Genomic DNA, 26,354 nt, shown 5'->3' with positions numbered 1-26,354 from the left:
TTTTTTGGTGGAAGTACTTGAAAGATGACAAATCTCCGCAGGGAGAGCTGGAGAGGGCTCCAGGTGTTATCGCCACCCAAGGGAAGCTGCTGGAGGGTTCGGAATAAATCCACGCCGTTAACGCGGGTAGGGTGGGGACTTTTGCTCTCTTTTACTCCGGGCCTAATACTGACAATCACTCCTCGACTTGATTTCAGCCAGAAACTCTGTCCCCTCCCTACCCCAACGAGCTTTACTCAATTTACTTCGCTTTCGGGTTTTCATGCTGAATCCCCGCTGCTGCAATCGTGCAGGCCCTTGGGGCAGCGGGTCCCGAGGGTGGGGGACACGAGGTGAATTTTGCCGCATTCTGCAAATCACATGAGAAACAACCCCAAAACCCCTGCCTCCCCGAGTTTGCTGCCGGCAGGTATTAATGTGCTGGAGGCAACCGGCCCCGGTCCCAGTCCAGTCCAATGGAGCCCAGGGCACCCCCAGTAACAGCTCTTGTGCCCCCAGTTCATAAAGAAACCTTCCTTGTAAAAGTCACTTTACATCTCCTGAACCTGAAAACTACCAGGTAACAACTTTTTACGACCCAACTCCCAGGACACGGTTTCATTTTATTCCTTAACTCAGACCTCCGTCCCTTTCCCTCCTGGTTGTGTTTCCCAGCAAGAGACCCCCTGGGTTTAGCATGAATTTAAACACTCAAACCTTGCAACGAGAGCTGATTCACGACCGGGCCTGAAACCGCAGGATTTTCGGACTGTCTGGAGTTGAATTCTGATTCCAGCCAGGGGGGTTTTCAGCTTTTTAAAAGTCCCTGGGATCACCATGGTGGCGGGGAGAGCCCCTCTGCCAGCAGCAGCTCCGGTCTCTGCGGAAGGGGCTGGGGCTGGTTCGTCCCGAGGGTTTCTCAGCCCTGGGACATCCCAAAGGCCACTTGTAGGCTCAGCTGTCCATGCAGAAAATCCCAACCCAATCCCAGCCTGAAGCAGCTGGAGAAGCTCCTCAGATATGTAGCTTTGCTATTCTTGCTGGTTTTCCTTCTAATTACTCGTGCATTTTGGAGTTTGAAGCAGGAGCTTGGCAGGGAAAGAAAGAGGTGAAAGAAGGGGAAAACGGCACTGGAAAACCAGGCAGGGAAAAAGCACAAGAGCAAATCCATGGCTTAACTCCCTTGCAAGTGGATGAATGTGAGTCTTCCTCTCCCCCTTGCCCCACCGGCCCTTGTCCGGGGACCTTCGCCTCTCAGGTTTATGGTTCTCCTCTGCGTAGTGTCAGCGTTTCATGCCCTTGATGGCACATGCCCTTCTCCAGTCCCTCTGAAGGTTTGGATCCCAAATAAAGCAAAAAAAAAAAAAAAAAGACTTCTCCAACCCTTGCATTTGTTCCTAATGCTTGGGAGGCGGTGGGGGTCTGCCCCCTAGTCCATCAGTTATTCTTTAGATAAAGAAATAAAATAAAATTAAAAGGCCCCCAAAAGAGGTGAGTCACAACAAGAAAACGGGACCCAGGGCCCCGGCAGCAGAACTTGCTGTGTCTCGCCTCTGACAGAGCAAAGGCAAGCTGTGGCACCATCCTGAAACTATTTAGCTCACATCCATGGGAGATGGGGGCCTTTTAAGGTCTCTTCTCCCTACCCCACCCCCAGAGCCACTACCCCTCATATATTATTTTTACTAATGTGGTGGGATTTTCTTTTGTTTTTTTTTCCTTCTTGGAGGAGGAGGGATTTGTGTAGCCAGATACGAGGAATTTGGAGAGAGAGGAGAGAGATATCCCCCTGTTGACTAGAGAGATGTTGTTCTTGGGATTAGGGATGTCTGACCTTGAAGGTCACAGGTCATGGTCTTGAATAAGGAGCAGGAGTACGAGGTTGGGATTGAAACTTGAGGTGTGTCTGCTGGAGATCACAGGCAAAAGTCTTCCAAACAAAGAAGAATGCCTCAGTCAGGGCAAGAAAGGACAACTTCCCCAAGAGTTATGGGCTCCTTCCGGATGGTTGCATACCTGCAGACCCCCCAAAGGATGCTCTGTGGCTGAAGGAGGGGAGAAAGGAGGGGAGAAAGGAGGGGCAGGATGGCTGGAGCCAGAAGGCCCCATTATTTATTACTATTTGCATTGTGGGCAGGGCCAGAGGCCCTGATGCTGGCGGTTTTATGGAGGTCGGTGCTGTGGGGAGCGATAAAAAGAGCATCGCACTGTTGGGGCAGGTCTGGCTACCCAGAAGCATCTTTGCAGAAAGGAAGAAAGGAAGAGATTCCCCCGAGGGCAGGGAAGTAATGCAGAGGCACAGCATGAGCCCCAGTCTCAAATCTGTGTCCGACACAACAACTATGAAAGTTTTCACTCTGTGAGCTCCTGCAGAGCTCTGGGGAGTTGCTCACAGCTGTATGCCTCAGTTTCCCCACAGGAATACCAATCAGAGAAGCAAAGAGCACTTCAAGCCTTGCTTCAGGGCAGCAAGGCTAGAATAGACTATGGAAACCTTATTTCTCTGCTGGGATCTCCATCCAAACAAGGAAAGTAACATATTTAGTGGTCCAGAGCCGTCTGGTTCACACCCATGGACCCTGCAGATGGAGGTTCGTGCATGTCTGCTTCTGGGCACCTGTGCGTGGGCTGAGCCCCTCCTCTGTCCAGGGGATGAGGTTATGCGGGTGTTGTGAGCAGGATCATGGCATGATGGTGCTGACATCCCCTGCTGAAGGCCTGTGCCTCCCTCCGAAACCAGCCAGCACCATGCACCACTGGTGGCAGACCCCTTTGGCTGTTCAACATGGTGTTAAAGTCCATGTTCAAATGTATGCAGGTCAGTCCCCTGGGCCAAGCAGAACGAAGCGCACAGGAAAGTGTTTGAAGACCCAGGACCTCCAACAGAACCTCAGCCTGCCTCCTTGAAGCCCCAACGTTTGAACAGGCTCAGCTCCAGACCCTCTGCCACTGTCAATACTGTCTAAACGACCTCAAGGAGGAAAAGCCCTGACACTATGTCAGCATTTTTTGAGGAGAGCAACGAGGACCTCGTTGTAACACCTGTGCAAACCACGCTCGGAAAGGTGTGCAGTAAAACTCCACAGGCCGGTCTTGCTGCAGTGCTTAAGCCCACCTTTTCCTTCCCATTTTTGGGCCTGGTGGTCGGGAAGGGAGGAGAGAGAGTCGGGGCGAGAGCAGCCCCCTGCCCCGGGAGCGGCCCCGAGCGACGCTAGAGGGAGCCCCGGGCTCAATTAATTAACGACCGAGAATTAACCAAGTGAGAAAAACACTGGAGCTGGGAGAGAAAGTGAGAATTAATGTACCTGTGCTATTACTGGCATTTCCAGCTGTATTTATGCCTATATGTATCTATATATGAAATGTGCATAGCAGTGAGATGACACCAACCTAAAACGCAGGAAAGGAAACAGCTCTGTGTGTTTGTGATCTGATTCAGGGCAATTTGGGCTCTAATTGATATAAACGTTGTCAAAATTACTTTCCCCTCTGCCTAGGTATTTATTCTTCACTTTGAAGTATTTAAGAGAAAGCAGAAGGCATCAATCTGTCTCAAAAAAATGCCTTTTTTATGCTGCTATTGATTTTTGAAGTGCCTCTGGAAGAAGGGGAAATGTAAGGAATAAACGTTAAGGAGTTCAATGTTTCCCAGCCTGGCCCAGCTGTAAGCTCATACCCAGGGAGGCCAGAGCAGAGCTGCTCTAGGGAGGTCCCCAGGGCTGATCCAGAGCCTGCTGAACGCTGTGGGACCACAGTCAAGAGGCCACAGAGGAGGGTCTCAGAGGCCAGGGGCACTCTTGGGTACCAGCCAAGTGGCTGCAGCAGGGTTCCCTCGTTTTTGGGGTGCTTGTAGGGTGCTGCCTGCATGCAGAATGGCCTGCAGACCCATCCCAAGCACCAAGGCTCAGTTTCCCCCACACTTTCCTCCCTCTACAGCCTTTCCTGCATGATGCAGAGCTCTGCTGCAGTTCCAAAGCCTCCTGAAGGCAATGAGGGGTTTTCAGGGGTTGTAGCAGACTTAAGCAGAGCTCCTGTGGGTCGCAAAAGGGAAAAGCAGCTCCAAAACAGGTCTCCATGGCATGGTGGATGGGCTGGAGCTCTATGGTGGATGACCTCAAGCTTGAGTGTGAGCAAAAAGGAACCAAAAGGGACCTCGGCACAAAAGAGGTCATAAAAGCTGCTGTTGGGCTTATTTATTATAATTTTAATCTTATTAGCATCCCATTCAGTGGCTCTTTGGAGAATAAAACAGTGATATTGTTTATTTACCTTGACAGAAACCAACCAACCTTAATAAAAACAAATCACTCGATAAAAAAAGGAGAATCAAACCTTTCTGAAGTGTTATATTGTGTTTTTAATTAACTACTCTAATATTGCCTAAGTATGTAGGAGGGGGAAAACTAGAAAGTAGCAGAGATTATGTAAAGGGTTTCCTGTATCCCATGTCCTAGGTGTAAATAATGCTCCTGTTAATTTAAAACCAAGGCTGCCAGTCTTTACGACTTCACTGCACTCCCATTAGCTCTATCTTTATACAGTGTCATGGGTGCAAATAGATTGGGTTGAAAACTTCCCCCAGAGCCACTTTAAAGTGACTTCTAATCTTTCCCTTTAGTGGTGTTAATTCAACTTCACAAGAGTGTTTGAAGCACCATTAGGCAGAGAAATGGACCTTCTCTCCTGCTGGTGCCCTTATCCAAATAGCAACGTTACAAAAAAAAACCAAACCTGTTTCATATCAGGCCAAGTCTCTGGGGCTCCGCAGAGCAGCTGAAGGAGACATGGGCTTCCTTTTTATTAGACTTAAATACATAAAGGATTTATGCTTTGCATTTCTGTATCACTGCCCCACGGAGGTCTCCAAGCACCTTGGAAACCTCCTGCCTCATAGCATGCAGGACGAGTGGCAGCAGCTGCTGGAAACGGGGACAGAGAAAGAGCTGGGGACACAGCCAGGGAAAGAAAAGGATCATAGAATCATAGAATCATTAAGGTTGGAGAAGACCCTTAAGATCATCAAGTCCAACCGCTAACCCAGCACTGCCAAGTCCACCACTAAACCATATCCTCAAGCACCACGTCACCCTTCTTTTAAATACCTCCAGGGATGGAGACTCCACCACCTCCCTGGGCAGCCTGTTCCAATGTTTGACCGCCCTTCTGGTGAAGAAGTTTTTCCTAATATCCAACCTAAACTTCCCCTGGCGCAACTTGAGGCCATTTCCTCTCGTCCTATCACTTGTCCACATAACCCAGGCTGGCGACATGATGACATGCTGCTGGGGTGGGCTTTTTAACAGCTGGACACCAAGGAAGGGTAGAAAGCAAGTCCCACATGTTTTGTGGCAGGCCATGGTTGTGTCTATATGCCTGTCTGGCACCCTACAGGTGGGTGATGGGGGTGAACAACAGCGTTGCCTGTCATTACTGGGAATGTGGCTGGGCATTAGCAAGAACCCAGCGTTGCAAAAGCTGTGAGACCCAGAAGTGTCCGTATTGCTGGGTGGAGCAAGGTTTGTCACATGCATCAGCCCGGAGCACCATCCAGCCCCACTTCCAGCACCAACTCCAGCTTCCAGAGGGGCCCAGGAGCAGATGTACAGGGGAAAGGGGGCATGCACCGAGTGCACCTTTGCTGAGGATAATGTCCCAGCCTCTGGAAAGCAGCAGAGCAAGAAACTTTCTGACCCGGTGGCTCTGCCTGGATCATCATGATTGACAGCCAAAGTTGGATGCATCCGTCAGTACTCTGTTGGATCCCTTTTTGGCTCTCATTTTCAATTTTGGTTTCTACAGCCTCCAGCAGTGAGTTCCACAGCATAAGTACACATTTTGTGAGAAACAACCTGTCCATCCTCTGAAACAGAGAATAAATATTCCCCTGCTCCCTTCCCTTCTCCTTCCAGGCTGGGACAGACCTCTATCATCCTCCATCTCAACCATCCCTCTTCCTGGCAGCTTAGTCGGCAATGGATGGTGTGGTTACCCCAAGTTTTGGTGGAGAAAATATTTTCTTACGGGACAGTCTGCCCAGGAGACCCAAAGAGTCCCTGGGGTCTGGCAGGTGCAGGATTACAGCCCAAAAGGAAGGACGGCAAGGTCGTGGGATGCGACTTTCTCCTGTCCTCCAGGAGAGGGCAATCCCTGGCTGGAACTGAACTGAGAAACACTGGTTAAAAAGAGATGCTTGGGAAGATTTTCCTCTTTCCCTGCTCCTTCCAAGCAAAAGCTCAAATTACTGCGATGGAGGAAGGCTGTAAAATGGAAAACACAGATGGGGGCTCTTACGGGGAGTGTGGGTTCGGGGTATGCTGTGCTTCTTTACACAGTGGCCTTCATTAACGCAAGCTGGCTCTGCCAAAAGGAAAAAAGCAGAGTTAAAAATAAACTGGAATTTCTTTTGAATCACTCGGAACTTTATGCTGGGTGATCCAATCATAAGCATATCTCACCATTTATTTTCACCAGGCTGGTGTTTAATTCTTCTTCTTTAATATTTTTCCTTTTAAAAGACCCAGGCAGAAGATGTGGGTGTATGTTGGGTAAAACAAGCAGATCTGTGTGCAGCCTTTCTCAATCCTCTCCAAATACTTGATTTCCACCACACACACTGTTTTATTTATGCGATACATTCTCACACTACCAGATGCGTTCTTGACCTGCCCTGTGGAGACAGGCTGGTGGGCAAGACCCTGGCAAAAGTTCATTCCAAGCTTTATTCTACATCATTGGGTGACACAGATCAAAGAGCTCAGCCTCTTCTCTGTCTCAGTTTCCCCATCTGCAAAATAAGGAACATGAAACTGTAACATTTTGCAAGATGCCACATTGCAGAAGCCGTGAATTAAATATAATTTTCTTCAGATGTCCTCTTTCCTCAGAGGGCGGTGAAGATCCAAGCCAGTGTTTCAGAATTGTTTTATTTTGAGTGTGAGAGGTGCCCCGTGCGATTCAGTGAAGCTTCTTTTGAGCATGGCCTTATCTTTGCACTTGAAGGTGGCCAGGAGCTGGCGGGAGGGGAAGGTGAGGAAAGGGGATCAAAATGCTTCTGAGAAAAGACACAACCCGCTCGAGGAGGGCTGCTCAACACCTCAGTGATTTCCCAACTACTTCCTGGGAGAAGGTTTGGAAAACCTCATGTACAAGCATTGGCAGGGAAGTGGGCATCCCACCGGGCCACTTCATCCTGGTGAGGGTGTGTGGCTCGGAGGAAGAATAGCTGGAAAGTAAATGAACAACCCCCTGTTAGAATAGTCCTCGGGCCATCCTGTCTCTTGCTAAGTGTTAACTACAGAAAGAAAGCAGGAATGAGAAAAAAGCACTCAAGTCTGGGAGAACTGGAATGTGGAGCTTTTTGGCACAAGCCGAGCAGGAGAAGTTTCCAGAAGAAACAACATGAGTGAGAGGATTATTACGAAAGGCCAGAGTGTCAAATCTGTGCTGGGAGTTAAAAGGAGCCCATAAAATCCACTCACCAGAAATGGAGCCAGAGCAAGGTCTGGAGTTAACTCCTTAAAGTCTACAAAACAGCGATAACCATCAGGAGTGACTTTCTTTCTGTGAGGTGCAGAGTCTGGGCAAAGTCCCATCTTAGCCATCACCCAGAAAGCTATAAAGAGGGAAAAGGCAGATCAAGCAGGTTGACGAGTGTTTTATGCAATGCAATAAAACCAATGTCCAGAGCTTCTCTCTAATTTAAACTCCCCTTTCACAGCCATTTATGACGATTCTTTCAAAAATAAAAGAGAATCATAACAATATAATCCAGTTATATTATAACAAGATAATCCATATGTGCCTAATTTTACCACCATTATTAATAAAAATTATTGCACTGCAGTAGCTATGTGAGGCCAAACCCTACTGGGGACTTGCAAACTGTTGCAAAGTAGGAAAAAAAAAAGAAATTCCAATGGCTTTGAATTTCTTTTCCCTATTCAAAGCCTTTGCAAACACTGAGCAGTGAACCCCTGCGAGTCACACAGCACTTCCCCCTCTGCTGTGTAAATGCAGTGAGTCCTTGCAGGCATTTGAATACTTACCAGTCTAAAGTCTAAAGATAAATTTCAGACCGTTGCCTAAATAATATGCAAAGTGGATGCAAGACTGGACTGTATCCTATTCTTCACTTTCATGGTGGACAGGACAAGAAACAATGGGTTTAGAACACAGCTAAGATGACTTACATTACCCGTTTTCAAAGATTTTGTATTGGCAAGGAACAGAAAGGATGAATTTGGAACCTGGAAGTGGTGGGCGATCTCTGGCTCTGGGTGGATGCATGTCACAGTGATAACAAGGTAAAACTGTCCGAGACCAAGTGGCGAGCTGAGACTGGGACTCCAATCTTATGCAGAGGGTAGAGGACTCATTCTTACAGCTCTCACCTCCTGTTTTTCTTGCAGAGTGCCTTTATTGGCTTCTGATCCCATAAGCCAGGAGCAGCTGATTAGTAGGTTACAGACCAGCCCCGGCCTGTCCCCACCTCCCCTTCTGCTTCTTGCTTTTGGATCCCGACCGTGTTCTCCAAATGTGCAAGATGAAACCTATCTGGAGGGAGCAGGAGGCAGGACTGGCTGTGAGAGTCCTGCCCTCCGTGCACAGCTTTGGCTCATCTGCACAAACCAGGGAAAATGAGAGAAGCAGCAGGGTCTAGGAGATCATGAAATGTGGACTCAAGAGTCAATAGTAGTTCAGTCCTGTTGGGATCACTGGTGTTCAGAGGCATTCTGGGAGAAAGAAGGAAGCATATAGCCAACATTTCCAAAAGATTTTGAGCGCTCCCCTCGAACGGCAGGTGCTCAGCCAGAAGAAATTACTCCAATTTAACACACACCAGAACAAATATCGTGTCTCCAGCTCAGAGGCGTAGAGCTTAAAGGGACAATCAAGCTGAGATGCTTTGAAAGGACAGAAACAAGTGTAATACAGAAGCAAAGGCAAACTAATGAAAGTCAGAATGAATTTATGAGGCACCTTAATGAAACATTTGGACACGCAGAAGATGAATCCATGATGTTTAAGCTTTTAAGTCTGCAGATAGTATGGAACTCACATGATTGGAAAGGTAATAAATTTCCTAGCAAATGGACAAGATCATATTTGCGCAGAGAAAACCTTTGCCCAAAGCAAGCGTGTGTGGTTAGTGAGAGATTCAATTAGGCTATTTAATGCCAGTTGCACAACTGTCTTGTTCAAAGACTTGTACTATGTTCTGTCAAAGGTTGCACCCCTTAAATGGTAACATTTATGGATTAAAGTCGAGCAGCTTTGCTCTGCCCGACAGATGGGTCTTGTTCCTTTGATGAGAAAGATCACAGAGAAAATGATAAACAAATCATGTCTGACTCCATACCCATAGTGACAGAACATATATAATAAATGTTACTTTTTACTTAATTACCCAGAAAACGCTCAGACAATACACAGGCTGAAAACGGGACGCGGAACCACCGAGCAACGATCAGAAGCTGTTTGTGTTTCTCAGCCGCCCTACAGCAGCACCCCTGCCCAGCCACGGATCGGAAACCCCACAGCGCTGCTCAGCAGCTGTGGAGCAAACCCCGACTCGGGTGTCAGCAGGGGAGAACAGCCCGGGGACCCCTCCCAACCCCGCACCGGGCTCAGCCACCGCAGCCCGCCCCACGTCCCTGGGGGCCGCGCTTGAACCCCGGGCCGGCAGCACCGCGGAGAGCTCCGCACCCCCCGACGGGAAGCACCCAGCGTTCAACGTACACATGCACGTATACACACACACACACGTATGGAAGCATCGTTCCACCTGGGCATCGACATCCACAGGTTCTCTGAACGAGGGTCTGGACGCGGCCGCGCTGGCTGACCCCAAAGCTCCAACTGTCCCATCAAGCGTGGCTTGGATTTTCCCTCCCCATGAGGTTTGGGGCTTCTTCTTCAAATTAATCCTCTGAAAGGAGTCCACAGCGAGGGTCTGACCCTCCTCTCTGTTGCAGGCAGCGAACGCTAACGATGGGTATGATCAGCAAGAGCTGTGCTGGTGGTGAGTCCTCACCAGTCCATGGCTGGGAAGGGTCCTCCTGGCTCTGGGTACGGCCACGCTCTCCTGAAGCAACACAGACCTTAAGTAAGGCCAGGTATTCGTCCTGGTGCTTCGCTTTTCTTTCCTGCGGTTACGTATTTGTAGTTGTGCGGGCAGCTGCATGGAGTCACTGTGCAACGACAGAGACACCACCACCTTGAATTGCAAGAGCGAAGTAACACCGCCAGCTTGAATTACAAAAGTAAAATAAACATAATAAACATAATAAACGTAAAGATAATAAACAACATAATAAACAACATAAACAACATAAACAACAACAACAAAATAATAATAATAATAATAATAATAATAATAATAATAATAGGTTCACTCACCTTAAATTATATTTAACAGAGAGGAGGAGAAAAAAAAACTTCTTCCCTTAGAGGGGGAAAAAAATCTAGAGGCTAAGTTGTAAATAACAGTAACAGAGTTCTGCAACGTATTCGTGCTTTCTACAGGCTGATCAGGTGTGTCTGCAAATATGCAGAAGGAGGGAATTGCCTGGGAAGACCCTGCGTGTGCAGCACAAGCGGCTCCACTTCCCTGCGCTGCGTTTAATATATATTTTCTTGCAGCCAAGTTCTGAAAGCTTGCAAGTGTGTTTGTTTGCAAGCCAAACCGATGCGCAAAGAAAATTACCAAATAAGCAGCGGTTTTTTGCAGGGAAGAAATGGTGGGTTTTGTTTTTATTTTGTTTCCCCAGCTGTAATCACAACTTTCTGAAAAACAGAAATCGGGGATGATGCAAAGCGGCAGCATGAGATAATGCAGCGTAAGGAGAATCCTTTCCCTCACCATCGGTGAAAATGATTTTGTATTCACTTTTTCTTGAAAAACTTGGGGCTGCAGGACCCGCCTTATCTTCAGCGATAACTTTCTATTGTTATTTAACTCTCCGTGTGTCCAATTCACTTTCCTTTTCTTCAGAGAGCAAAGAAAAGCCTCTCACACACGCAGAGAAACCGGTACGGATAATTGAATTGACCCTGCGGGAAGTGTGACTGCAAAAAGAGACAAATAATAATTTGTAGCCTCAAAACTCGGTCTCTAGATCGAGGGAGAGCTTCGTTTCTGATTCCAGGAGAATAATAGCGGCTGTGGGTGTGAATTAGTGCAACATTTTCTACGGCGTAAATGGTTCATATGAGCACAAATATTTTTACAGGAATATTTTGAAGGTCGAAACTTGAGAACGATATGCCGCCGATATTATTTTAAAAACGCACCCTTATTATTCGCTTTGTGTGCACGTAAAAAAAGAAAAAAAAAACACCCAAAGAAAACGAAAACAACAAAAATTGAGAGGCTTTTACAGGGTTTTTTGCAAAGCCGCGGCCGCGGCAGGGCTACAAGGGGCGGCGCTGCCAGGTCCTGGGGCACGGCTGGAGGGTTTGCACCCAAATGCCAGGTGGGGCTTTGGGGTACGGTTCTTTTGGGGATGGTGGCTCTATATCGTAGAGTTGCCGATGTCCAAAATAAATTTAAATGGGCTTAACCTGCGAGTCTCGCTGTTATAATGAATTAGGGTTGGGTTTTTTTTTTTTGCTGCCTTTATTAGTTTATTTTATTCGGGGGAGGGGGGGGAGAAATCGGATAATTTTCGTGCTTCTAAAGGTGCCCAACAGGAGTTCCCCGGGTTGGCGCGGGGTGGGAGAAGGCTCGGTCGCCCCCCCCGGTGAGGTCCTCCCCCCACGCGCGGCGAGCTCCACGTCAAACTCTTGTCCTGAGGGCAGCAAAAGGGCCCCGCTGCGGCCGCGGGCCCGCCGGGGCTGCCCCCCAGGCCCTTTCCCCGACCCTCGGAGCTTCCCTTTCCCAGGACGTTCGACCCGCACACGGTGGGTGCGGGGCCCGGCGGGGCGGGGACGTGGCTTTTCCCGACGGAGCGTCTCGGCCCGGGGACGGGACCCGGGGCTGGGGTTTGCCGGGGTGAGCCGGGACGAGCCGGGACATCAGTCCCGGCCGTGAGCTGCCCCCGGGGGCGGGAGGGTCCGGGGCACCCAGCGGCGAGCCGGGCAGCACCCATGGCGCTCGGGGGCAGGGGGGCGGCATTATTTCATTTATTAACTGATCACCCACCCCCTTTCCCTGGCTTCTTCCACGGAAAAGGTCCCTCAGGTTTTTTCTCTCTGCGTTTTCCCGGGGGACAGGGGGCGGGGGGGGGGGCGGGGGGATTCACTGTAAAACATCGCGGCGGCCTTTCCCGGAGGGGACTTGAAGCGAGGAAGTCTGAGAGTGTCACTTAGCCGGAGTTTGTTGCCAAAAAATACTTGCTCTTGTTCGGGCAGCGATAAATTTCCCCCTCTGGCACGGAGCAAATTGAACCGCGGCGGGGGGGAGCGGGGGAAGGCTCCTGCGCCGGGCTGGGAAGGGGTCCCTGTTGCAGCCCCTTAATTCTCAGCCGCTTTATCCCTGGGGGACAGACCCAGCTCACCCCCACTCCCACCCCGAGGCCCCCACCTGTAATAGGGTTGCCCCGGGTGCTGTGAACCGCCCCGGTGCTGTGGACCCCCCCAGCTCTGTCAGTCCCTGCACACACAGGCTCTCTGACAGGGAAGGGATCCTGATTTATACCCAAAGCATTATTGGATTGAATTACGCTTCCTGCGAGGTGAAAAGGGCCAGGCACACACAAGCACCCCCATCCAGAGCCTGGGAGGGGGCACAGGCCTTTGGGGTGGGCTTGGGAGGGCTCAGCCCCATGCATCATCCTGGGGCTCCATCGTGGAGGGGAGCCCAGGGCCTTGTGCTCTCAGCGAGGGGTTCGATGGTGAAGTGAGCAACAAGGGTGAGAAATGCTCTGGCACGGTAGAGGTTTGCAGGAGCACAAGGAGAGAGAGCAGAGAAAGAAGTGCCCACAAATTCCCTCGAAGAATTTCAGCATCTCACTTCTCGTCCCACTTGCATTTGACATTTGCAGCAAAAGGGAAAGTAACAAAAAAGAAAAAGAAGGGGGAAAAGCAGTAACTCCCACTGATTGTGGTGTGATCTTCTATTTTTTAAGACCAAACAGAAAGACAGGAGAAAAAGAAAAAAAACCCAACAGATCTGGCTGAGCAGAGATCCCTAATTCCTAATTAAATTCTCCTTCCTTCCATGCAGGGCTATTCTTGGAGGTGGCCAGACACACGAGTAGAGACATGGAGCCCCCAAGGAGCCGCAGGTTTGGGCTGGTAGACCCATACCCACCCCCTCGGTGCTGCTCGACACCAGCAATGCAGCTCTGCTCAGGACCTGGGCTGCAGGGAGCAAAGCCAAAGACGCTCCTGCCTGAATTCCTGCAGCAGAGGTGGGAATAAAGTGCATTTCTCATATGGTCTATGTCTAAAAATTCCACTTATTAAATCAGTCCTGTTCTCCTGTGGGGTTTTGCTGAGGGCTGTGGTTGCTGCTCAGGCGTTGGTGACCTTGACCCACGTCAGCCTGGCGAGCCAAGAAGAGCCACTGTCAAGTTGGCCTTTTCCTCTTGAAGTCTGAAAGGGGAGGGCTTGAGGAAGCTGGGTTTCAGAGACTGGTTAAAAGGAACAGTTAAAAGAGGCTTACATTTTGGGAGAGAGCAGCCCCACGAGGTGACGGCCCTCAAGGCTCTTTGTGGCCCAGTCCATCGTGCAGCCATTCTTCGTGCTCCGGCCAGTGTGACCGAAATGCCTCCCGTTCACACAGCATCTCTTCAGCCTTCTCCCGAACTCCACCTTCGGCCAGGCGGGGGGACCCCACAGCTTTACCAGATTTCGCAGTGCTTGCGGCCTGCTGCTGGCAGACGTGTAGATGCTAGGCAGATTTGGGAGGATTTCTTTGCAACTTAGATTATAAATGACATTAGCCCTTATATAGCAAAGTTCCACAGAGATCTCTGCGTAGTTTATGATGGCTGTAAGAGGTGGAAATAAAATTAGAGATGATGGTAAAGCCAGAAATACAACTCAAACCACTCAAGTCCCGGGGTAGTACCCCAACCACTGGGCTCTTGGGTCTTCTGAAATATGTTAATTCCTTTACAGTAGAAGCCGTAAACCAAATGCAGACCAAATCTTGGGATTTTTATTTAAAGCACTCGGTTTTGGGCTTTAATTCATGCTGAGGACAGACACAAGCCAACATTTATTTCTGTCTTTGAGAAATCCTAGTCCTGAATGTTCCCCTTTTCTTCTAAAACTCGGGTGGGGAAGGGGAAGAACTGGCTTGATTCTGGGAAGCATTTTGATAAAGAATAGCTACAGACAAATTCAAAACCTCCCATTACTTTATTAAGGAGATTTCCTAACGCAACCATTTTATCTCTGTGAAATTTTAAGATGTGGAGCACAGAGGAAGGTAGTGGCAGTGGTGGGATGAGACAAATACCTAAAGCCTTCAGTGCATTTCCAGTTCTGCTCCGTACAGATCGCATTGTTTCATGCGTTTGTGTAACCCTAGGTTTAGTGGAATGTGCCTGAATGATGGTTGAGCGCAGATGTAGGAAAAGACTGCCAAAAACACTCCAAGAAAGGACATGGGACTGGCAATAAATAGAGCTGCATCAGCAGGAATGGAGGCTACGAGCCCTGGAATCTCGCTCCAGATTTCACATCCTCTATGGACTGATAATGGTGGGGAGGTTGGGAGAGGGACAGGAAACTGGGTGGCTGGTGTCCCAACACCGGCAGCTCAGGCATAGGCTCAGCATTAGATTTAGCAACACAAAAAGAGCAAGTGGGAAATCAGAAGTGAAAAAAAATTGAGGGTGGTTCAATGGTTTGTGTTGAAAAATACTGCCTCCACTGATTTGTGGCGATGGGGGCTTGGCCCAGGGCACGGAAAGCACCATGCAGATGGGGTTGGAGAGCTGCGCTTCCCAGGTGCCAGTTGGTCTCAGTGCAGCCAAGTTCAGGCTGAAGGGGTAAAGCAGAATAAGCACAGGCATAAGGAATAGTGCTCTCTTTGCCATAAGCTATCTTGACTTGGGGACTAAGAGAGCACAGAGGAGGGCTTGTTATGCCTGACTCTCCCTTTCCTCTCAGAACTGGGACCATGCACGGCTGTAGGAATGAGCTTTGTCCTTTTTTTCATTTGCACTGAGCTGAGTCATTGTGGAGGAAAAGCCCATTTGTTAATGAGAACAAAGTGATAAGGTTGAGACCAGAAACTCTCCGTTTGCCAGTTACAAACACACTCTGATTTCCCTGAGGTTCCTCTCAAAGCTCCAGCTGAGATTCCCAGCCCTGGGGGCCTCATCAGCCCCCTCCTCGCCCGCCAGTGGAGCTGAGGGCAGCAGCCTGCTTGGCTCCAACCATGCCAGCCCATCTGGCCAGCAAGACAAGCACTTGGGTCTCGTGTGCTTCCCCTGGCAGTGCAATGGGCTGCGCTTAGGGCTGTGCAGGGTGTGCGCAACCACCTCCCGCCTTGCATCGCCTGCCCAGACTGCAGACAGAGCCATAAGCTACCATAAAGCTTAAGGTGTGTGATTTTTATGTAAACATTTATTTAGATGCCGGTTCTTTGGTCTTCTCAGGAGACTCTGTACCTGGGGCGCGTTTGCCGCTGTGTACAAACCTTCAGGTTTCTTTGGAAACCCTCCTAGGTTATGGGGCACTTGGGACTCAGGAGTGAGGGAGTTTGTGAAAATAGGAATAGAAAAACAAGAGTCTTTATCAGAGATGGCAACACACATTAACCAGGGCTTCCCATAAAAATACCACTGACCTTCCCTTGCTTGTGAAAACTGTATGTCTGAGGAGCTGCAACACCACAGTGCTCGTTTCCCTGTTTACAGAAAAGCACTTTCTCTTTTAACGTCAATGGGGAGGAAGATCCTGGGGCTGGGCAAAGATGCTGCTGTGAAAGGCTGGAGATGGGAAAATTGTTTCTGATGGTTCTGGAAAAGTACACCGAAGCTATCTCAGTGCTAAATGCCAGTGCCTGACTTCTTGGAGGGAGAAATAGGAACAAAATAATTGTTTAGGGCCATCTAGATAAGGACCAGATCTTTCAGGGAAGTAATCTGGGATAGGCTGATATATTTAAAAAGAAGAAAAATGTAATTATTTGAAAGTATATTCAATAAATAGAGAGATGTTAAGCACTGTTTTATAATCTTGGGGGAGGTAGATGGTGGTTGCAAAAAGGGTGAGCCTTCAAATGACAGGAAACTCACCCCAACCTGCCATGTAATTCAGCAGAGGAATTTTAACAAGAAGCACCTGCCTGTCTCTTCTAGCTCAGCACTGGCCTTTATGGCTTTACACACATTGTTAAATTTAATCAAGCACATCAGTTTACATATTGTTTCTAATGATTAAGCTCTCTATGGCTGTTTTTTTGCACATAGGTGAAGGTACTACAGTGTATTAAAAATGGAAAAAAAAAAAAATCAATCAGCCAAAAACGTGCGGGCCGTTGGCATGCAGTGCCCTGAATCAGGCACTTGTATATTCTCAGCACCAGCATCCAAGAGTTCACACAGACTCCTGAGGAATATTGTAGGTAAGAAATGATGAGACGGTAAAGGCATTTGACTTAACAGCGGATCTGCTCTTTGTGTCTGCGTGGTGCCGGTAGAAGCATTAGCCCAGCAAACGGTCCCCATGGGTAGCCCCAGCTCAACCGCTCGCGCCGCTGGACGACCAGTGGATTGCAACGTGTTTGCCATGACACATTTCATGTTCAGAGGTGAGGAAATATTTTGTGCTAACAAGCATTCAAAAAACGGGAGGAAGTTAGTGTCAGTGAGGAGGGGAAGGAAGGACGGTCACAGCGTGGAAACCCCGGCACAAAGAGGAGGTCACGGGCCACGCAGCATGTCTGAGGGCGCTGGACTCGCTGCCTGTGTACTCTGCATACAGCTGGCTCGTGTGTAGAAGGTCTCAGCATGTCCCGAATGCACCAGACTCTACTGACCTCCATGGAGTTAATCTATTCCTACTTCCCTTTGTTCCATATTTCTGGACATCCAAAAACCATGACCAAATTCCTCTTCTTCCACCAAGGCAAAATTTCTTGCTGGATAAAGAGGACAAGTTGTGAAGCCATGAATTCCCACTTGTTTCTCAACTGTCTGGCTCAGCCTCATCTTCACAGGCCCACGGGGATCGTTTCTGGGTGCACATGTGAAAGAACACAAGAGCACATGCTGCTTCGGCTACTGCAGGTCACAAATCTCTTGTCCAGCTGAAAGACATTGTCTTAATAGGCCACTGCTCGCGCAGGACAGATGGAGAGAAGAGACAGAGAAACCCATTGTCGGAGAAGGAACCTCAGTTGGGGTGGGAGGAAGCAACAGCTCCATCCCCAGTGGATCTGCAGCGTCGGGTTGGTGTTTCAGCAACGTCGACTGAGGAATATTGTGGAGGGACAAATAGGAGAAGCTGTAATAAGGCGACATAAAATAACAGCTTATGATGTAGAACAGCTCTGCTTCATTCCTCGCAAATGTGCATGAAACGACGGTCCCAGTCTCCTCCGCACTAAACTCGAGGAGATTGCTTTGAACTTTAACCAATACAAGGGACTGCGCGATTTTGCTGGTGCTCGTTAGGGGAATTGCTGTTGATTTACACCAACAGAAGCTCAGAAGCTGAAGCAAGCGATGGGGAGGGGTGTTGTGCTCAGGCACGCCTGCAAAAGGAAAGGCTCACCCTCATCCTCAGGGCCACGCGTGCTCAGCAAGGCCGAATGAGCTGCCTCTCAACACAGCTCCCGGCTTTTCGGTGCATATTTAGGTCTTCTGCCCTGGACAAAAGCTGGAAGCTGTTGCTCCATGTGTGCTCAAGTATTTCATGGTGCAGGAAAAAATGGCATTTAACATAATTTAGTTTCATTCCACTTCCTGCCTCTCCTCTCTCCTGTGGTAAGCTGCTAAAAAAACCCCAAATATGTGAGAAAATAATCTGGTTATTTGTTTTCCCAGGAAAGCCAATGCAATAATTAAGATTCTGATAAATTTTATAAAAAGACCTGTCTTTGTGTGTGGATGAGAATTTGTGTGCAGGTACCTGAGCCAGGGACTGCTAAAGCAAAAGGAAATTGCTTTTATATCACTTCATTAAATTGGGGGGGGGGGGGGGGGGAGGGAAGGTGAGACGAAGGCATATGGCTATTTTAATAAATTAAAGAAAATTTTGTTCAGGATGATATTTCTTCCAACTAGCCTTTTCCTGACGAGATTTTCCAAGCCAGAAATGTTTTCCTCCTTTCCCTCGCCCGCTAACAGCCCTTCAGGTGGGCAATGACCATCCCAGCGACCTCGGTTATTTACACCCGCAGCTACTGTGACCATTGCGGCTGTGTGTGATGCTGGAGGACAACCTTAGAAGCCCCATGTCCCACAAGGTGCTTGAAAGATCCTGGTTTTAAGCCAGATTGAGCTTCTGTGTCTCATTCTCCTGCTTAAAGAAGCCACTGAAGCATTCTGCTGAACTGAGACTTTAATGAGGAAATGAAGCCCTGAGCCCAGGTTGCTCTTTTTCATTAATAAATTATTGAGTGCTGCTGAAACATATGCATGCAACACAGACCTGTTTCCATCCCTCCCATTCCCATCCCTCTCCAGCATCTCAGTGCATTGCAGTAGGAAGCAGATATGAAAGCCCACGTGCTCATTTTCGGCGACGTAGCGTTGCACTAAGCTCCGTCTCGGCTCCCTTCGTACAGGCTCGGGTCTGTCCCTGACGTTTCCACACCTCATTCCCTTTGGCTTTTGATATCCTTGCCTATACCTGGTCTCTGGGGTGCAGACCTAGGATGGGCCCCTGATGATTTCAGGGCTGTGTGAGGGTGAGTTGAGGTTGGAGGTGAATTTTATTAAATCAAACCTTTTTGATACTCTGATAAATGATCCCTGGAAGGTGACCCAGTTGCGATCTGGATTTAATCTTGCCGCCACACACACCAAGTGTCCTGTCCCTCGGTGCCCCAGGCCCCCTTGCTAGCCTCATACCTATGCATCGGTCAGGAATTAATGGCATTAAAAAGCAACAGATCCTTTAATTCAGTTGCTTGATGCAACCAGAGATAAGCGCTAACGGGATTTCCTCTCCCTTCTCTGTGCAAAAAGCCCTGGAGTCTCAGAATCAGCAACACACTGATTTCACGTATTTCTTCATCAGGTAGTACCCTTCCTGTGGCCGCACAGAGAGGCTTCTTAAAAGCAAGTGGGTGTATCCTCAACAACAACAACAATCTCTTTTAGCCTTGGGTGTTTAGGGGAAAATCCAACCCTACAGGTGCTGTAAAAAATATAACGAGCTGCAAATGAAGGGGATGGGAGATACATGCCGGGTGAGCTCGGGTGCAGCAAAATGCAACCTCTTTCTAGGCACAATTTTGCTTTAAAAGTGGTTTTCCCCTTCTCCCGCAGCCCGTCCTCGGGGCCGCAGCCGCTCCCGGCGGGTCCGGGTGCAGCCTCAGCCGGAGCAAAGGTTTGCAGGGCCGAAAAAATCCGGCTTTTCCCCCTCGATTCTCCGCCGGGCTCTGGTTTCTCCCCCTGCCCGGCCGAAAGCAGGAGGAATCGCCTCTTTCTTGCACTTTCTTGCGCTCAAATTGATGCCGAAGAGGGTGATGAGGCTGAAGGATGCGGCGAAATGCAAATGGGCGGCCGCGGGTTGTTCATTTACTGTCCTGTAAGGAGGGGGGAAAAAAAGAAAAAAAGAGAAGCGTTTAGCCATCAGAATAAAGACAAAACGGTACTTGAAAGGAATTGAAAAGAGCCCCTTTTTCTCCGTCTTTTGGTTGCAACAGAAAATCGCGCACGGATCTATAGTGCGGATATTTCACAGTCTTACGGTGGACATTAACATTCAGCACACGGTCCTCTGCAGTAGGAATGAAATGGTTTTGAGTGTGAATGAACAAAAACCCATTAGAAACCCATGACTGTATTAAATTTCCACTCGGAAAATTGAAATATTTCTCACTTGGACGCTTACTTCTGTAGATCAGAGCAAAAACCCTAACGGGAGGAATGCTTTAGTTGCTGTTTAGGGGATATTTCATCCCAGTGGCACTTCCAGAGTGGCGTGAGACCCATCAATGGCGAGTCTGCTCGCAAACAATAAACCTGTTTAATCTTTTTTTTTAATTATTTTTAATTCTATAAAAAGCAATTAAGCCATCTAGCAGAGAAAGAGAACATCGATTCCCTTGGAAAATGAATTATATTTCGCCTTTGTACACAGCGTAACACTAGAATATATTGAAAAGGCATTTCCCTGGCAGTGCTTTAGGGTAAGAAATTTCATTTTAAATTTACGGGATGTGACTACAACGAGGAGCTTTCCTGTTCTGTTTGCAGGTCTAAGATGACACGGTGCTGTACGGCAGCGCGCACTGAGACCCCGTCACCTTAGTGTTTGGAAAAAAAAAATTTAAAAAACTAAAAAGAAAGCGAGGCAGAGCTCCCTTTTATTTTGTGTTTTATTTTTGGACTCGGATTAGGAAACAAATGGAGCGAGGATGTAAAAAATGTACCTTTGATTCTGCTGAAGGAGAAGCAGGGAAGGACAGAGAGCGGTCTGAGGTCCCTGTTAATGGCATCCCGTCAAGATGCTTGTAAGACCCAAGAATGTTTACAACGTGGGCTCAAGTTCAATGACAAAATCCTTTGAAGGGGAAAGGGGAAAGAAAAAAAAAAGCAGCCCAGACACTTTGTGCAGTGGGCATGAACTTGAACAAAAGAAAGGAGTCAAAGGCTGGGGAAGGGGGGAGGCGTGAAGGAGGGACTCGGAGAGGTGTTCCCACTGCGCTGCTTCTGCCTTTTTTCAGTTCGTAGGTGGATCTTGGGTGCATTTTAGTTTGATTTAGGGGAAAAACAGGAGAGGGGAAGGAGAGGAGAGGAGAGGAGAGGAGAGGAGAGGAGAGGAGAGGAGAGGAGAGGAGAGGAGAGGAGAGGAGAGGAGAGGAGAGGAGAGACGAGACGAGACGAGACGAGACGGGAAGAGAAGAGAAGAGAAGAGAAGAGAAGAGAAGAGAAGAGAAGAGAAGAGAAGAGAAGAGAAGAGAAGAGAAGAGAAGAGAAGAGAAGAGAAGAGAAGAGAAGAGAAGGGATGCTGGTGCGGTGTGTGTCCCACCTCGGGCAGGGAGGCCCGCAGACGAAAGTGACACTCCAGTGACAGTTTTAAACTCAATTTTCTTACTAAAACCATACTAGACACCCCCCCGCCCCCAACCCATCGCCCACCCGGGACCTCCCAGGGCTGCTCTGCCCCGGGTTTGGGGATGCTCTGCCCCGGGTTTGGGATGCTCTGCCCCGGGTTTTCTGAGTTTCAAGTTCAACGGCAAAGGGAGGGGGCGGGAGCCTTCACCTGGCCCGGCGCCCCCCGGCAGCGGCTCCTTCCCGGCGTTTTACGAGGATGTCGGGCCTTTTTCGCCCTTTGCTGAGGCCGCCGTGTAAAGGTTTTACAGCTCTCCCCGAGACTCTCCTCCTCCCCTTCCCATCTGCATTTTCCGCCTCGGATTCGGGGCTGGAGCTGAAGACAGGGATTGGGGGCGGGGGGGTGGGGTGTCACGTCTCCCAGTTTCAGCCCAGTTTCCCACTGGGGTTGGGGTCCTAACTGGGCTGTGGGTGTCTGGGGGATTCCAGCCTTTCCAGTGCGGGTTTGGGGACATCGGGGAAAGATCTCTAGACGGGTGGGGAAAAAGGATGGGAAAAAGAAACAGCTCATTAAAAGTATTAACTCTTAACGTGCCATAGAGGGGAGGTCTAAGAGGAGCATCCCTTTCCAAACCCGTAAACAGGCCAGTTTATTTTGAAGTCGCGCTCAGATACGGACCGTGGGAGACCACAACAGGAGTTATTTTCTTTTACTGAATTATTTGTTTTGCTTTAGGGGGGACATCCGAGGGGCTTCCTCCTGTCGGGTAAAGCCGCTTCTGCTTTGCTGCCCCTACAGACCCACCGAAATCAGGGCGAGAAGGTTCCTTATTGGTAACACAGAGGGAAAGAAAGCGGATTTTGAGCTTTCCGTCCACAAGCCCCTTCAGAAAAGCCACACAAACATTCCCAGCCGACGAGGCCGGCCGGTGCTGCCGGGGCTCGGGGCCGGGATCCTCCCTCCGGGCCAGAAATTAAGAAAATAAACCCGAATTTGTTCAAACCCGAGTAATTCAGAGCCGGATCCGGATTGGGAAGAGCAAAGTGTAAGCGGTCCCTGCACGACAGCGCTGCCGCCGGGGGACCCGCCACCGCTGCCAGGGGCCGGAGGAGCGTGCCCTATAGGCGGGCAAGGGAACCTACAGGCGAGCGTTATAGGCGGGGGCAGGGACCTATAGCCCGCGGTGGGCCCGCACAGGCGGAGCTGCGCGGTTTCCTGCGCGCTTTTGCCCTCACACTGTCCGCACAGCCCCTTTTCCGCCTTTTTTGGGGGGCATTTTTTTTTGGACCGTCGCGGAGCCTCCCCGCAGCCCCGACGGCTCCCCCCGCACGGGGCGGGATTTATTACGTCTACCCCACCGCCCCTGCTGTCGTCACCGATCGGAACGCTCAGCCCGAGCGTTATTGGCTGTCCCCCTCCCGGAGCTTCTGGCGTCACGCATGATGTCACGCGCGAGTGACGGCCGCCCAGGCGGGGAAAAGCTGCACCCCGGGGTGCCTCCGGCACCTACGGCAAAGAGCAGGGCGAAAATTTCTGGGGAAAGAGGGAAAAAAGGGGGAAAAACCCCGGGGAGACCGTGCCTGGCTCTGCTCCGCTCCCCGCCGGGAACCTGCTGGAAGCCAGAGCCCGCCCAAGCCTAAAATATTTAATAAATACGTCATTAAACAAGCACAAAATCGCTATTTCAAATGACCATTATTTAGGGCACGCTGCAGTTTAATGATTCGAATTTATAAAAGAAAGAAAAGGCGGGAGGGGGGATATCAAATTTTTTTGCTTGTGGAAACGGTGCTTTGGAGTTTATTTGCCCTTGGAGAGGCTTTTTGGGGGTTTACGGGCAGGTTTAAAGGCGACGCTGGTGCGGGGGCTCTGCGAGCCGAAACACCGAGATATTAAACAAAGAAATTGTGTTCATGGAATTTGGTTCGTGCCCCGAGCGCTCCCCTGCAGCTGGAAACAACCCGCAAAGAGCCGAGCAAAGCGCACGGTTGGGTGTATTTACTTTCACCCTATTTATTCGGTTGAAAAGGATGACGACGTTTCTTAATATTAACCAAGATCATGTAGAATTATACGGGGATTATCTCAGCACATGCTACGAAACGCATCACCATAATTCTGTATCAAAGAAGGAAAATGTGTGTACAAATACACTTATATCAGCACAAACGAAAGCGCCTATGGAATTATACGAATTGCATTTACCTGTACCAAAATATAGGCACGAACATACAAACAAGTATGTACGTACGCGTACAAACACGTGTATATACACCTTTATCTGAGTATATATTTATATCCACACATCCAGTACTATATTGCATGTATACGCGCATACGGCTGGGTAGCTGGGTATATATAAACACACGAACACAAATATCGTATAGGATAAAAGGTAAAATACTGCGTATTGCTAAATATGTGCATGTGCATACGTATATGTATATTTTATATATAACCGCGCAGAAACGTAGGACTTGCCTTCATAAATGTGTGCCTACGGGTACCTATACGGCGTACGCATATACTGTACAGTCACGCAAACCCGCGCGTTTATGCAAACAATTCACGCGTGTTTCTGTGTATCACACCCGGGCTCGATTTATTCTCCCTCGGAGGCGCATTTTAATACTTCTGCTTGTAATTCCGCTTGTTTTTTGTTGTTGGTTTTGGTGTTTTTTTTTCCTGCTAGAAGTACGGCTTTTCGTTTCTAAAGACCGAATTCCCTCTGCCCACCCCCGCCCCCCCGCTCCCGCCACACACGGCAGTTGCGTATTGGGGTTAATTAACGCAATTAGACAGTTTTTCTGGGTTGTTTTCTTTTTTTTTTTTTAAAGCGCTCTGAGGATGCGGTTCGACCCGAAGCGGTGGGAAACGGAGGGAACACGACGCGGCAGCGGCGTTGTAAGGCAAGAGCAAACTGTCCAGGGTCCTCTGCGTGCAAAGCGGGCAGGGATGGGGCATCCTCCGAACTCGCCCCCCCATTTGCGGGGGGGGGTCTCACCCCGTGGGAGCGGTGCCCAGCGCCCCGCACCCCCCCGGGCGCCGCTCGCTCCCGCCGCTGCGGGTGCCGGAGCCCCCTCCCTCCCCCCCCCGTAACCACCCCGGGGTGGGGGGGTGTGGGGGTGCGGGGGGGTGTCAGGCGGGGATCCCTTCGGGGCTTGCGGTGGCCGCGTCCTCACGGGGTGCTGCTGCTGGTGGTTTTGATTTTGGCGACGACTTTTTTCTCTTTCACCCGCCTGTTCTGGAACCAGATGGTGATCTGCCGCTCCGTGAGGTTGGTGGCGGCGGAGATCTTCCTCCTCTTGTCGCGGGTGATGAACTTGCTGCTGGCGTACTCCTTCTCCAGCTCCTTCAGCTGCCCCTTGCTGTACGGGACCCTCTTCTTGCGGCCCCGGCGGAAGGAGCAGCCGTCGGGGGGCAGCTGCCCGCCGGGGTCTGGGCGTGGGGAGAGACGGGGCTGAGGGGGGACGGAGGCAGGGGGTCCGCACCCACCCTGCACCCACTCTGCACCCACCACCCGCTGTCTTTCCTTGCAAGCAGCACCCTCTTTCTCTTCCCGACACCCCCCCCCCCCCATTTCTTCTCTCGAGCCTCCCTGACAGCGCTATTTAAATATATTTAAGTTATTTATTCTCCCTATTGACATTTAAAGGTTGTTTTTCTTCCCGAATTTATTATTATACGGGCGGGGGGGGGGGTGCGCGTGTGGAAATCCATGTATTGGCAAAACACCGACGCGGGTGACCCGCGCTAACACCCACGTTACTCGCTCCGCGGTTTCAGCGTAGTCGAGTGGGGCCGGGGGCGAGTTCAGTCCTACCGGCGTGGGGGGGGCGTGGGGGGCGTGGGAAGGGTCCCTGTGTCCCCCCGACCCCTTTCACAGCCCTGCACGGTGGGGGCCATGCGAATCCCCCAACTCCCATTAAAGCAGCCCGATCCCGGGGGCTGCGTGAGGGCTGGGGCGGGCCCGCAGCTGCCGGGATCGTGCCTGAACCCCGGTAGTATCATCGCCAGCTGAACCCCGACAGTATCGCCAGCTGAACCCCGACAGTATCGCCAGCTGAACCCCTGCTCGGCGGGCGGTGAGTTGCAAAGGGCAGCGTTAATTGAAATGTTGGTTGTTTTTTTTTTTAAAGCCTACCTACAGGCTACTTTGGGCTGGCTCGCAAGCGGTACTGGGCGGCAAAGGCAGCTCCCCAGTAGATTATTTTAAGCTTTGGTCGCCTTAAACTTCCCAGTGAAGCCTCCCAGTCCACCTCCGCACGATGCACCCCCCTCCAGCCCCCTCCCAGCCCTCCCCCCCCACAGGCACTTTACCTGCAAAGGCGGATTTCAGGAGGTAGCCGGCCTGGCCCTGCTCTTTGGGGCAGCACATCTGGCTGCTCCAGCCCCCGCCCAGAGCCCACGGCTGATGGTAACCGTCCACAGGCAGCAGAGCTTCATGCCGGCTCTCCCCCGGGCCGCCCAGCCCCGGTACGACCGACACGTCCAGGTAACCGGCGACGGGCTGGTACGGGGTCCCGTAGCCGGGGTAGAAAGCGAACTCGGTGGGGCGGCTCTGGAAGTCCTCGCTGCCCGTGGGGGGGTCCAGGTATTTCTCGGCGGGGAAGGGTCCCGGGGCCGGGCCGGCTTTCAGGGAGCTGCGGGCGACGCGGCAGGAGTAGTAACCGCTGCCGAAGTAGCCGTAGGGCAGCGGGGCGGAGGCAGCGGGGCCCGGCGGGGCGGCGGGGGGCGGCGGCGGGGCGGCGGGGGGCGGCTTGGGCGGCTCGGCCGGACCCTCAGCCGGGTAACCGGGGTTCATCCCGGGGGGAGGCGAATGGGCACCCAGGGCCGGGGGGGGAGGCGGCAGCAGCCCCCTGCCCTGGCCGCCTGCGAAGCCGCCGGCTGCCAGGAGCCCCTCGAGGCCCGGGGGGCCGCGGGGCTCCGGGGGCTGCATGGGGGGCGGCGTGGGGGCCGGGGCATGGGGAGAGCCTGCTCGGCAGCACCCGGGCACTGCCCGAGGGGGGTCCCCGGATCTTTTTAAAAGGCTGCGAGCCGCCGAGAGCTGCCTTTCCCCGCCGGGCTGCCCTGACGCAACGGCCGGGGGCTGCCTCATTGGCTGCCGCTCGGGGGGAAAAGGACGGAGAAGGAGGAAAAAAAAAAACCCCAACCCCCCACAAAAAACCCCTCCAGCCTCAATAAACCCCGGCTGCAGAAATTGCGAAAATACTTTTATTGCAGTGGGAGGAGGAGGGGGACCCCCC

At 50.7% G+C, this 26,354-nt stretch overlaps 1 protein-coding gene across 1 annotated transcript; it reads right to left on the bottom strand.

Annotated features, from left to right (window-relative positions):
- Positions 1–24,286: 24,286 nt before the first annotated feature.
- Positions 24,287–26,047, bottom strand: HOXB13 (homeobox B13). The gene is made up of 2 exons (XM_075117364.1): positions 25,429–26,047; positions 24,287–24,546 (listed from the first exon to the last, which is right to left on the bottom strand). Exons 1-2 carry the CDS (start codon positions 26,045–26,047, stop codon positions 24,287–24,289), a joined length of 879 nt encoding a protein of 292 aa, XP_074973465.1.
- Between the last annotated feature and the right edge of the window lie 307 nt (positions 26,048–26,354).

Source organism: Phalacrocorax aristotelis, chromosome 23 (assembly GCF_949628215.1).
Source record: "Phalacrocorax aristotelis chromosome 23, bGulAri2.1, whole genome shotgun sequence".
Taxonomy (NCBI): Eukaryota; Metazoa; Chordata; class Aves; order Suliformes; family Phalacrocoracidae; genus Phalacrocorax; species Phalacrocorax aristotelis.
This window is presented reverse-complemented; position numbering and strand designations above follow the sequence as displayed.

Excerpts from the sequence above, each read along its gene's own strand:
- HOXB13 (XM_075117364.1), bottom strand. The coding sequence starts at position 26,047 with ATGCAGCCCCCGGAGCCCCGCGGCCCCCCGGGCCTCGAGGGGCTCCTG. Across the intron at positions 24,547-25,428 it reads CCTGAAATCCGCCTTTGCAG|ACCCCGGCGGGCAGCTGCCC; the intron begins GTAAAGTGCCTG and ends CCCCACGCCCAG.